The 13749-nt window shown below is 41.7% G+C and overlaps 1 protein-coding gene across 1 annotated transcript in view; it reads right to left on the bottom strand.

The window, feature by feature from the left end:
* Positions 1-204: 204 nt before the first annotated feature.
* MEX3C (mex-3 RNA binding family member C) overlaps positions 205-13749 on the bottom strand; it is a 41695-nt gene continuing 28150 nt past the window's right edge. Inside the window, exon 2 of the mRNA XM_042451718.1 lies at positions 205-3719. Within this exon, the coding sequence (XP_042307652.1) occupies positions 2491-3719 (1229 nt within the window). The 3' untranslated portion in view covers positions 205-2490. The remainder of the gene's footprint in view (positions 3720-13749) is intronic.

Below are 13749 nucleotides of genomic sequence, written 5' to 3'. Positions count from 1 at the left end.
ATTTAATAAAACAATTATGATAAAACTAGTTATTATTGAAGTTACTGTTATGATTTCTTTTGCAGCAGATCTCTAAATGGAAAACCATCCTTTGACATTAGATGACAAGTCTCTTAAAAGTGGGCTTTCTGTCTGTGTATTTTATAAGACTGCAAAAGCTGCCAGAAAAGGATAAACGATGAAAACACCAAGAAAGCATTCAAATTAATGGAAACAAGTCTTTATTAAGTAACTTTTAATATCAGAAAAATAAAACTCTTATAATTCTCTTTACAGCAAATATATAATATCAGTGCTTTGGCCATCATAAGTTAAAGGCCCTTTATCATAAAATATATGTTTTTTTAAACTTTACTCAAATTGAATTTATAATCCCTATGACCTCCCTACATATACATAACAAAAAGAGTGTAGTAAAATTAGCAAATACTAAACTATATTGAGAGCTTTGTCATTCTTGAGTCTGTGGTTTATAGAAACAGTACACGCACCTAATGTATGTCGACTCCTTGGCTTATTAGTTGCAGTGTACAATGCGAGAGAATACAAAATACATGCTTGGTGAACAAGATTGTTCATTATCTACAAGACTGCAGCTAAAGATTTAAGGTTTCAATACTGACATTTAAACTATCCTACAAGCTGTTAGCGTTAAAGTTATGCATCTCATAATGTAATTAATAATAATAATAATAATAATAATAATAATAATAATAATAATAATAATAATAATATATGCCATCAAGGCAACTTTTATACTGAAAAAAATCATAAAATAAAAACCGTTATCTGTAAACTTTTTTTTATACGAAATGTAACTCTTTCAAGTGGAAATAAAAAATAAAGATTTCTGTATATTTACTAGTTCAATACACATAGTTTGCTATACTGAGAAAAAATTTGTTGCAGCTTGGGAAAATATTGCTCAAAAAAGAAAAGGAAAAAAGCAAGAAATAAAAAAATAAATCCATCAGAACTTCTGAGTGTTCTTTTTTCAAATGCCAGCACAGATTTGGGAACATTCTGAGGATGAAGTAGTGAGAAGCATCCACAGGTTGAAATGTAAAGAAAACAAACACAGAGAAAGCGAGGAGAGAAGCTAATTTTTTCCCCTTGACACAGGGAAGTGTGGTTCTGAAATGAGATAAACCACTTTTTGCTGGGTCACAGTCACTGCTGCTTTCATGAATGATATAAGTAAGAGAGCAGATGCAACTCTTTTCTTTTCCCCCTTACATTACTAAAAATAAAATACATGCTTCAAATAATGTGCAAATATAGTTGAAACATAAAAATGATTCACATTTTCAAACTTGGATATTCTCTAAAATGGTTAATTTAAGAACAGCTTGATCAAGCTAGCCAATGGAATGTTAGCATCCTAGTTATCGGATACAAGGAGTGCAAAACCCAACAGCGATCTTCCCCCATCTGATGTATGCGTCACAGAAGCAATTTGGGGGGATGGGGGGGGGGGCAAGAACCTTGGTATGCTGCATTCAGTTTGGGAGCACCACAACTCTCTACAACATGAACAGCATGCATGGTCTACCGCATGCATGATGCTCCAGCACAAGCAGAAGGTCCCCTTCGTTTCTACAAAGAGAGCCAATCATTAAAGAGCGCATTACACAAAACTGGGTCCCTTCTCTAAAACAATCAGCAAAACCACTACTTGCAGGGAATCTTTGTGGATGTGTTGGAGCTCCTGTGTCCCTCGGTACTGAATGAGGCAAAGTAGACTTTTCCTACATTTCAGCAACGGAAGACCCACAACATTCCTGATTCTTTTCAAGAGGCCCTCTTTGCATATTGGATGAGAAGGGAGTTAATTCATACCGTTTTGCCCTCCCTCATCCTCTCTGAACAATGATCACACTAATAAAAACTACCATTGTGCTACCCCACCAAGCACCAGCAACTCAATTTGTGCATCATAAAATTAATTGCAACATTTGATAAATTAAGCCTATGTTGTAAAGAGGGAAAAAAAGTGCCCCCAAACCTGTTTTGAAAAACTGGCAGTGTAAAGAAGGCAGCATTGGAAGTGTGTTTGATACACTGATAATCCTTTTGTACCCTTCCCCCTTGACTAACTGTTTCTGCATTTGGGGCTGTACTAGGCTTTTCACTGCCATGACCATCACCACCAATACATAGTCAAGATCATCTGGAAAGCCTATGAGTGCTCATGCTCTATCCTGTTCCAAAACTGATCAAACTTCCTGTCATTTCTACCACTTCACAGCTTCGTTCCAGAAGAATTTTGCTATAGGTGCCACAGTTGCAACCAAAATGGAGAAAGATTGGCTAGGCTTAGTGTTAATTATACAAGCCTTTCAGAAAAAGAGTACATGCCTTTCAAACAAATTAGCCTAATCTCAAGAAAGCCCAATAACAGTCTGAGTTCATTATAAGTTTACTTAGGGGGTACCATTACATCCAAGCCATTAAGAGTTTAAAAAGTCCATATATAATATCTCTATATATTTAAGAGTGAATTTGAATCGCCTGAGTAACAGCTGTCTGGCAAACTGGACATGATGGTGCTTCTTTTTCACAAATCTTGTTGGCACATTCCATGCAGAATAAGTTGTGGCCACACGGAACCAGGGCAGCGATTACTTCATTCTCAAAGCATATCACACAGTCGTGCTTTCGTCTCAACTCCGGAGGAGAACTAGACGTGGAACCGCCATTGGAAGAAGAGTAGCTGTTGGTACCATTTGAAAATGCAGGGATGTAGATCGGAAGGCCAACTTGGCCAACTGTACTGGGTGGATCGCTTCTTACTCTTCTTGCCAGTGGATGTTCTAAGGTTTCAGGAAATGTGGGTGACAGACGAGGAGTAGATGGCTGACTCCCTCTCCGTGCAGTCTTCGCGTTACTAGCAGGTTCACTACTGAAGGTGGAGAGTGGGTTAACTGGTTCAAAAGGGGTCCAGATGGTTTGCGAAGGTGTTGGTAAGGAGTCGTAGGCAGGAGAGTCGACTGTGAGATCCTCTGCACCTACAGAAGGCAATGTTTCTCCAAACCAAAAATTGCCTGTGCTGAATGGACTAGTTGGGCTGAAGTCAGCCAGCCTATTGCTTCCAAAGTAGGAATCAGTAGACCCACTTCCTAAAGAACTGGAACTATCATTTCTGTAATTAGAAATCATTCTGGTACGACTCGGAGGAGGTACTGGGTTCGAAGTAAGCCAGGCAGACCCTAAATTCCCTCCTTCAAAGCTCACATCTGTACCATTGTAATGGAAATCATTTTCTTCATTCAGTTCAATGTAGTTTCCAGTGCGCATGGCAATGTGCATTTCTATCTCTTCACGAGCACGATCTACATTTTCAGGCATGCCGGTAACCTCAAAGACTGGCTCCTTGTCTCTACTGGGAGTAACTATGTAGGTATGAGTCTGCTGCTGAATTCTTTTGATCGTAGCGCCTTTTGGGCCAACAACCAGCCCGACAACACGGTAAGGCACCCTGACTTGGACTGTTGTTTGGCCTGGCAGGTTGGGGTTACAAGGCAGCCCACCTAGAGCAGGGCCATTTTTGTTGCGTGAAGCTCTTATCATGGAGAAGTGTTCAGCAGCAGAAAGAATTTCCCTTTTGGCCATGGCTACATCTTCCTTCCGTCCCGTGACAACAAAAATGGGCTCTTCTCCACGAACAGGGGTCTTGATGTATGTATTCGTTTTGGCTCGTAATGCCTTTATTTTGCAACCTGTACAGTGAAAACATAACAGACACAAAAAGGAAAGGTTTAGTAAAGAAAAGAAATTGATGTAGGGAAAATGCCACCTAGCCTCCAAAAGACTTTGTGCTACCACTGCACTTCCCAATATATTCAGATCAGTGAAACTGAAATCCTTTCAACAAATCACCTCGATACACTCAGACCAAACATTTACCAAATATGAACGACTGCTCTTGAAAACATTTGCAAAATCAGAAAACATCTGCAAACTAATCTGTTTGCTGAATTCTTTACATGTTAAACCCATGTTGTTTTGAAAAATGACTTGTGTTTTGAAAATTAACGTTAAATATTGGTAAGTGTCATGCCACTTCATAGGTTAGTGACTACTTTCATACCTTTTCTGAATTTTGAGTCTTAAAACAGCTCTGAATCTTCTAATACTTCATGGAACTCAGAATATTAACTCATTCCAGCATTTGCTGCTGTATGCTTTCCAATCATTTCTGACTTACAGTGATCCTAGGGTGAATTTATCATGGGAGTCTCTTGGCAAGATTAGTTCAAAAGATGTTGGTCACTGACTGCTTTAAGGTGAGAGAGTGTGAAATAGCCAAGGTCACCCAGCGAGTTTCCATAGTCTGGTGGGGATTCAAACATTAGTCACTCGCATTCCTAGTCACTCCACTATACTAAATTTTTTTCATTTAAATCTTCCTTTAAATAATTAGCTTGGCAAAAGACAAAATGTAGGCTTGGGGCAATATACAGACTCAAGATTGTTTCTGCAGCTCCACTCTTTGTATCCTGTGGCTAAAAAGAGGCTGAATTGCTTTGGAAACTTCCAAGACTGGAAAACTCTCCTTTTAGATGGCTCACAGCTCTTATCACTGGCCTATTAAACATGAGAAAACACTGTTTTCCAAAACCATAAGTAGACCTCTGATCAATTACAGCCGACCCCCCCCCCCCAATTCTGGCCAGTCCATGTGGCCTCTGGAGGTTCCTTGGGGGGAATAGTCATTTAAATTTCCACTTTGATAGAACAATTCAATGGCAAATAATGTCACAGGGACATCACTACATAGGAAGAGGGAATGTTTTAATTTACTAATTAATTTTACACATCACTTTTCTTTTTTAAAAAAGGTCTAATCTGTTTACAATAAAATAAGATTAAAAAGTAATGCAATAAGCGACACCCCATATTTATAGTAGGAAAAATGAACTAGCAACTAACAGCATACTAAACAAAAGTTCTTAATCGCCTTACAAAATTTCAAAAGGGATGGGGATTTAGAGGTCATTCACACATCATTTTACCGGAACAATGTGAATAATCTCACTCATGCATCCCAAGTTTGTTATTCACACCACGGAGCGCTATTTTTCCAGGAACCACATCATTCCATGTTTCTGCAAGTTTGGTTGCTTACACATGCTGGGACTCTTCCCTTGTACCCACAACCATCAGCAACCCTCAGCCAGATAGAGTCCTTTTCCCGCCACTTGAGGGGCCAACATCCTTTTTTCTCTCTCCTTTCCCTCTTTTATTCCCAGCAGCAGCTTTTCTGCTGCGGAAGGAGGGAGATCTTTCTCACCCATATAGGCTGTTGATGATGCAAATGAATTTGAAACCCGTTAAAGGAATGGAGAATTTAACTCCAGTCTATTAGAGTTTATTTGCATCATTGTTCACACAAAAAAACGATGCAAATTTCTTGTAAAAACTTGGGGGATAAGCCCGATATTGATTATCCTGGGGTAAATGTTTTTTTGGCAGCCCCTCCTCCTCAAATTTAAGAGAGTACATTCAGGATGCAAACAATACCAACTGAACAGTGATGATCTGTAACCATGTCTATGAATTTTCATTTCATCTAGAATAATTTCATTTGTTTAGGCTGCATCCAGATACTTCATGTACAATATGTTTATTTCAAACTGGTGGTCCACCTCTGGTCTACCTTTTAATGTTCTGCTAGAATGTGCAGTTTCAGGAAAATTAAAGTTATGCAATATATGGCAATGACCAAATACTGAATAACAAGATCCAACGCGGGGGTGGGTTATAGACCGCTGCTTTGAGGTGGTCTGCCGCTGCCGCCGCTTGCTCCATGCGGGAGCCGTAGCAGCCACACCGCACGGCTCCCGCGCAGAGCAAAAAAGGAGGTCCAAAATGGAGCTCCTTCTTGCGGCGCCTCTATGACGTCGCGAGGCGCCACTGGTGCACTCGCGACGTCATTAGCGCCGCAACACGTTCGGACGCACAACGTCCAATACATAAAGATGGCGCCAGCCGTGTGGAACAGCCGGCACCATATTGTACGGACAGAGTCCGTATTAGACCCAGGGGCGTCTAGAAGAGACGCCCCCTTTTTAAAATGGGACGTCCTGCGGATGTCCCAAGTGGCAGTTTATAACCCACCTGAGAACATTTTCAGTTTAAAAGATCATCAGTTAAATAAATCTTTTGAGAGAATACACAATTAACAGACAACAAATCTGTTTGAAAAATTAATTCCCCACTTATGAAATACTAGGACTTAATGAGTGAAGAATGGAAGGCTAACAGTTTTAAAGATTCACAATCAAATGGAATAATTGTGTGGAGATGATTTATGTCACCGCATGGGAATGATTTTCAAATCAATGAACTTAAAATATCAATTTCTACTGCTGTAAGGCAAAACTTTTAAAATTTCTTTATACAGTGGACCCTTGCCTTATGCAGGGGATCTGTTCTGGACGCCCCCCCCCCCCCCCGGTGTAAGGCAAATTCCTCCTGTGCTTGAGCCCCATTCATTTGAATGGGGCTTGTGCGCACACACCATGGGTGTGCACCCCATTCATCTGAATGGGACGTGCCACCCCTTGCGCATGTGCTCAAAGCCATGTATAGCACGCCCAGGTATAACGCAGGCATGCTGTAATTGGTATTTAAATCCCTTATAATTATGCAAAACAAACTGATTAATAATAGAGTTCTGCTGTAGATGTGCTTAATCCAGACCAGATGGCTTTGATAAGTGGTGGAGATTTATCAAAATTCAATGTACTGGAAGCAACTGAAGTCATAAGAATACCTTCAAAAGTGTTGTCAAAATTATCAACACCAAGATTTCTCTAGGATGAAGATATAATGCTTGTTGAAAAGCAGTAACTAACAGGCTACTTGATACCTACTTCAACTGAGGGGGGCATCCAATAGAAAATAGTTGATATACTTTCTGACCTTGGGTTCTCAGACTCTGTTCTCGACTGCTTTAGATCTTATTTGTCTGGCAGATCTTTTGCAGTGGTCACAGGTGGTCAGACTTCGTCCTCCGTTCCCTTATCTGTTGGAGTTCCCCAGGGCTCTGTTCTGGGTCCCCTTCTGTTTTCTCTCTACACACTGTCCTTAGGAAAACTCATCAGCTCTTTTGGTTTTTCCTACCATCTGTATGCCAATAACACCCAGTTGTATCTTTATACCCCTGACCTTTCTCCAAGGCTTGAACAGCAGTCTCGTTTGCCTCACAGCTGTCTTGCAGTGGATGCGCCATCGGCGTTTGAAGCTCAACATGTCCAAGACGGAGCTCTTGTCTTTCCTCCTAAGCCCCTCCTCTGTCTTACACTCCCCTTTTCTGTCCTGTGGAACATTCAACCAGTCCAGCAAGCCCGCAGTCTTGGTTTTATCTTTGACTCTTCTCTGTCGTGTATCCCTCAGATCCAGACCACAGCCAAGGCTTGTAGATTCTTTTTATACAATATTGCCAAAATCTGACCATATCTCTCTGCCTCTACTGCCAAGATCCTGGTCCATGCCCTAGTGATCTCACGACTTGATTACTGTAAAGTCCTCCTGGCTGGGCTTCCTCTTTCTCACCTCCGTCCTTTAATCTCTGTTCAGCATTCAGCTGCACGCATTATCACTTCTGCCCACTGCTCTGACCACATCTCTCCTGTGTTGGCATCCCTTCACTGGCTCCCCCTCCCTTTCTGCATTCAGTATAAGCTCTTGCTGTCAACGTTTAAAGCCCTACATGGGCTGGCCCTCCTTACTTATCAGACCTTCGGAAGTGAAAAGAGGTGCATTCGAGATGGGGCAGGGCCCTCCATTCTGGTAGTCAAGGTCTGCTGTCCCAGCCCAGGATTTCTTCTTCCCCATCTCGGATTCACCCCTTTTCACTTGCTGCCCCTCACTCCTGGAACCTTCTTCCCCCGCAAGCAAGAGCCATCACTTCTTTAACCAGCTTCAAAACGGAGCTGAAAACCATCCTGTTCAGAGAAGCGTTCCCAGGCATTGCATAATTGTCACTTGCTATTTGATGTTCTTTTGTTGCCTGTTTTATTGAATCAATTCCTGTATTGCTATGTATTTTATATGTATTATCCTACTAGAGAGGCAGGCTAGCTCCAACAGGCCTCCCTGGAAGATGATTAACCATCCATTAAGAAGCCAAGCCCTCCCTCCAGTCCAGGGGTAGGCAACCTTTTTGAGCCGGGGGCCAGGTTGCTGTCCCTCAGAAAACTGGGGGGCTGAAGCCAGGGGGTGGAGCTTCCACCCTCCGGGGGCGGAGCCTCATGCCAGGGGCTGAGCTTCCACCACCGGGGCCCAGGTCTCCTTCTCTTTGCCGGCCCCTGACGGGGCCCCAGGCCCCGTCAGAGGCCGGCAAAAAAGCTGGCAGGGGCCGCCAGCACTGAAGACCTCCTCCTCTTTGCTGCCACGGCAACAGGCCTCTTGGAGGGCCCCAGCGAAGGCAACGGGCCTACCAGAGGCCGCCGTCTTGCACGACCTTTCTTGTCTAGATCGCCGCCATTTTGTTTTTCAAAATGGCAGGGAAGGTCGCGCGAGACTTCGCCGCCATTTTGAAAAACAAAATGGCGGTGCCCGGGAACCGGGAAAAGCTGCAATCGGCGGTGGCAGGGGCAGGCCGAAAGGCCTCTGCGGGCTGCATTCGGCCCGTGGGCCGGAGGTTGCCGACCCCTGCTCCAGTCCATCTCCCCTGCTCCAGGCCTTGGAGGTAGAGAAGAACTGCTGGCTCTCATCCCCTTCTCCACCACCACTCCCTTCTCCTTCTGTGTCGTGTCTTTCTAGATTGTAAGCCCGAGGGCAGGGAACCATCCAATTAAAAAGATTGTATGTACAGCGCTGTGTAAATTTACAGCGCTTTATAAATAAAGGTTAAATAAATACACCATATTCACAGAGAAATTACTAGCTGAACTGAGTACTGTATAAGGTATGACAAAAGCTTGAACAGTTAGTTTCAAGTAGAGATTGTAGAGAAAAGGGTTACAGTGGTACCCCGGGTTACGAATTTAATTCGTTCCGCGGCGCCGTTCGTAACCCGAAAGATTTCGCAACCCGAAAAAAGGCTTTCCGCTAGCGCTGGAAAGCCGCGGCTTTTAAATTTTGTGCCAAAAAGCGCCAAAACACACCGAAAAAAATTTCGTAACCCGAAAAATCTTTCGTTACCCGGAACAGTTTTTTCCAAGCTAACTTTTTCGTACCCCGGAAATTTCGTAACGCGATCAATTCGTATCCCGGGGTACCACTGTACTATTATAATAACTATTATATACAATTTCATTTTCCGAAAGGGGGAAGAGGCAACAAGGGGGTCAGCTATTTTAGATCTGATCCTAACCAACAAGGATGATTTGGTTAATGGGGTGCAAGTGGTGGGATCATTACGTGGAAGTGACCATGTTCTCCTGGAGTTTGTTATACAGTGGAAAGGAAAAGCCAGAAATAGTCAGACACGCATTCTAGATGTTAGGAGATTTTATTTCAGTAAACTTATGGGAGGTGTCTCAAGAAACCAGGATGGATGACTAAGGAACTTTCAACTGAGCTAACTTTCGCTCCCACTTTATGGAATGGCCTGCCGGACGAGATCCGTCAAATTACCAACCTAGAGAGCTTCAAGAAAGCTGTCAAGACGGATGTCTTCCGGCAGGCCTTCCCGGAATAGAACCCGGCCATGTAACGCTCCCCCCACCGACATATATAAGCGAAGATTCTGCCCACCGTTATTTTATTATTGTATTATAGTTTTTAGATTTTATCGTTTCTAATTTTAATGGATAGAATTGTTTAATCCTTTTTTAAGGGGGGGGGATTGTATATATTGTATTTTTAAAAGGTTGTACGCCTCTTTGATTGTGGTAACAAAAAGCAGGATATAAATTAAAGTTTTATTATTTATTTACTATTTTATTACTAACTTTTAAACTAGTGGTTCCCAACCTTCCTAATGCCGCAACCCTTTAATACAGTTCCTCATGTTGTGGTGACCAAACCCATGAAAATATTTTCGTTGCTACTTCATAACTGTAATTAAATAGGTGTTTTATTATGGTCTTAGGCGACCCCCATGAAAGGGTCATTCGACCCCCAAAGGGGTCCCAACCACAGGTTGAGAACCACTGTTTTAAACGCAACATGTATAAGAAATGGAAAAATGGGGAAACCACCAAAGAGGAATTCAAACAAATGGCAGGCGTGTGTTGGAGTAAAGTCAGAAAAGCTAAAGCACAGAATGAACTCAGGCTTGCTGGAAAGGTTAAGAACAATAAAAAGGGCTTTTGTGGATATGTCCATAGCAAAAAGAAGAAAAAGGAAACGGAAGGGGCACTGCATGGAGAAGATGGCAAAATGCTAACAGAAGACAGAGAAAAGGCAGAATTCAACACTTTCTTTGCCTCTGTGTTCTCAGAAAAAGAAAAGAGTGTTCAACCTGAGGATAATGGAGCAGAGGACAGAATAAAGGAATTTCAGTACAGAATAAGTAAAGAGATAGTACAGGAATATCTGGTTAATCTAAACAAATATAAGTCTCCAGGACCAGATGAACTACATCCAAGAGTATTAAAAGAACTGGAAAATGTAATATTGAAGCCATTGGCAATAATCTTTGAGAATTTCTGGAGAACAGGAGACGTCCCAGTAAGACTGGAGGAGGGCAAATGTTGTCCCCATCTTCAAAAATCCCAACAATTAACGTCCAGTTATTTTGACATCAATACCAGGAAAGATTCTGGAGCAGATCATTAAACAGAGAGTCTGTGAACATCTAGAAGGCAATGCCATAATCACAAAAAGTCAACATGGGTTTCAGAGAAACAAGTCATGCCAGACAAATCTAATCTCTTTCTTTGATAAAATTACCAGCTTGGTAGATGAAGGGAATGCTGTGTATATAGTATATCTTGATTTCAGTAAGGCCTTTGGCAAGGATTCCCATGGCATTCTTGCAAACAAGCATGTAAAACGTGGGCTAGACAAGGCAACTGTTACATGGATTCGTAATTGGTTGACCAGCCGAACCCAAAGGGTGCTCAACAATGGCTCCTTTTCATCCTGGAGAGAAGTGACCAGTGGGGTCCCACAGGGCTCTGTCCTGGGCCCAGTGTTATTCAACATCTTTATCAATGACTTGGAGGACAAAATTGGGGGAATACTTATCAAATTTGCAGATGACACCAAATTAGGAGGAACAGCTAATACTCCAGAGGACAGGATCAAAATTCAAAACGACCTGAATAGACTAGAAATCTGGGCCAAAGCTAACAAAATGAACTTCAACATGGAGAAATGTAAGATACTGCACTTAGGGCGGAAAAATGAAATGCACAAATACAGGATGGAGGACACCTGGCTGAATGAAACTATGTGTGAAAAGGATCTGAGAGTCCAAGTAGACCACAAGTTGGACATGAGTCAACAGTGTGATGCAGTAGCTAAAAAGGCCAATGCAATTTTAGGTTGTAGCAATAAAAGTATAGTGTCTACATCAAGAGAAGTAATAGTGGTACTGTATTCTGCTTTGGTCAGGCCCCACCTGGAATACTGTGTCCAGTTCTGGGCACCACAATTCAAAAAGGATGTTGAGAAACTGGAGCGTGTCCAAAGGAGGGCAACTAAAATGGTGAAGGGTCTGGAAACCATGCCCTATGAGGAACAACTTAGGGATCTGGGAATGTTTAGCCTGGAGAAGAGAAGGTTAAGAGGTGATAGGATAGCCCTGTTTAAATATTTGAAGGGATGCCATATTGAGGAAGGAGCAAGCTTGTTTTCTGCTGCTCCAGAGAACAGGACCCGGAGCAATGGATGCAAGCTCCAGGAAAAGAGATTCCACCTCAACATTAGGAGGAACGTCCTGACAGTAAGAGCTGTTCGATAGTGGAACAAACTCCCTTGGAGTGTAGTGGAGTCTCCTTCCTTAGAGGTCTTTAAACAGAGGCTGGACGGCTATTGGTCCGGAATGCTTTGATTGAGAGTTCCTGCATGGCAGAGGGTTGAACTGGATGGCCCTTGTATTCTCTTCCAACTCTACAATTCTATGATTATAGGAGGTTTTATTTTGAGCTTCTTTTCCATTTTCCCTTCTAACTGAAAGTTTTGAAGTTAAAAACAAACAAAAAAACCAAAACAAAAACAACCCAACCAAAACATTCTTTCAAGCCCTGTTAAAAGCTTTCTACCTTATATTAAATTTATGGCCAGAAAGCATCTCAAAGTCACTGTTGGAATTTCCCTACTCAGTATAGTTTTATCACTCTTTACTTTCACAAGACTTTGCTATGATAGCAACCAAGCATTTTCTTTATCAGGAATGTAAGAACACTGCCAACTGAATTGCTCGTAAATACATGGGAGACCTGGTTGGCTAACAATACATGATTCCATGAGCCACTGAAATCCTTGGAAAACCAGCATTTTCCCATCACACTGAGAGGTCTAAACTGCAGAAGCAGCAGATCCAATGATCTGGGCTTGGCCATATCAAGTATTTAGTCTCTTTCTGGACCAAGAAAAACTTCCTTTATACCTTGACCTCAGTTTCAAGAGAGGCTTTAACATGTCAGCAGTGTCAAAAGAGCTTAGTAGGCTACAAGAAAGGATGTAATTCTGTTAATTTGTATGTACAACTTTAATATCTTCCAACCCTCATTAAAATTTAAAGTTGTTTCTATAAAAAGGCGTGGGTAATTTTCTCAATAAGAAATCTAAGACTCCACAGCAGAAGCAACTTGCTGTGTTATTACTGGTGAAAAAAAAATCCTGCCAAATAGGAGCAAATATTAAAAATGAGACATTTTAATAGCTAAGATTCCCACTCCTTTTTTATTGACCTAAGAAGAAGAAAGAACTACAGACTTGCCTTATGCCAAATTTCAGAGCTTGGAAAGACTAGTTTTTAAAAGCTCTGCCTGGCTGAAAATATTGTATTTTGCAGACCCCACCGGCCCTTTAGTTTCTCACCAGAAAGGACTGTAGATGTTTCAAAGCCTCTCACAAAATGCAAGGCCCATCCTTTATGTGCTGGGTCAAAAGCCAATACAAAAGGCCCATTACATAGTTGTTTAAAAATAAAAATAGTGATTCTGAAAGGAAAGCTGACTCTACAAACCCCAAGGTCAAGGTCTCCTCTATTATTTGGAGAGACAGAATCACCATCAAATAAAGCTGCAGTGTGTGACACCTGAAACTCCCCAATGCGTCATCAATCAATGCTAAGTGAGTTTAGTTTGTAAGGAACCAGCAGCAGAGCACAGTTGCAATAAACTACTGTACAGGCAGCCTGGTCAAAACAAAGACTATTCACTTTCTTATAGTATTACGGGAGTATTTTCATGTTTGTTTTTAACTCTAATCGGTGGGGCTTTCTTGACCTTCCTATTAATTACTTCTCTTCAATATGCTGTATCATAATAAAACATCTAACAGCCTGATAAGCCATTAAACGATGATGAATCACATGCATATGTATGATCTATGATATTTTCCACTTTTGGTGCAACACTGGATATGGAAGCATAAGGCTATAATGTGGGAAACTTGGAACTCCCACACATTGTTTCCAGGTCCCTGGACATGTGAGAGATCATCACATGCAGAGGGCTTAATGAAAGAATGGACAGAACTTGAGAGTCTTGAAATAACTAAGCTAAACAGCACACCATGACAATTCACTGTTAAAGAGCCCGCCTTCTAGTTTTTAAACCTATATTAAAATATGGACATAATTCATAAGCCCAGATTAGAATCACGAGGGCCTTCTACTGT

This window comes from Sceloporus undulatus, chromosome 2 (genome assembly GCF_019175285.1).
Source record: "Sceloporus undulatus isolate JIND9_A2432 ecotype Alabama chromosome 2, SceUnd_v1.1, whole genome shotgun sequence".
NCBI lineage: Eukaryota > Metazoa > Chordata > Lepidosauria > Squamata > Phrynosomatidae > Sceloporus > Sceloporus undulatus.
This window is presented reverse-complemented; position numbering and strand designations above follow the sequence as displayed.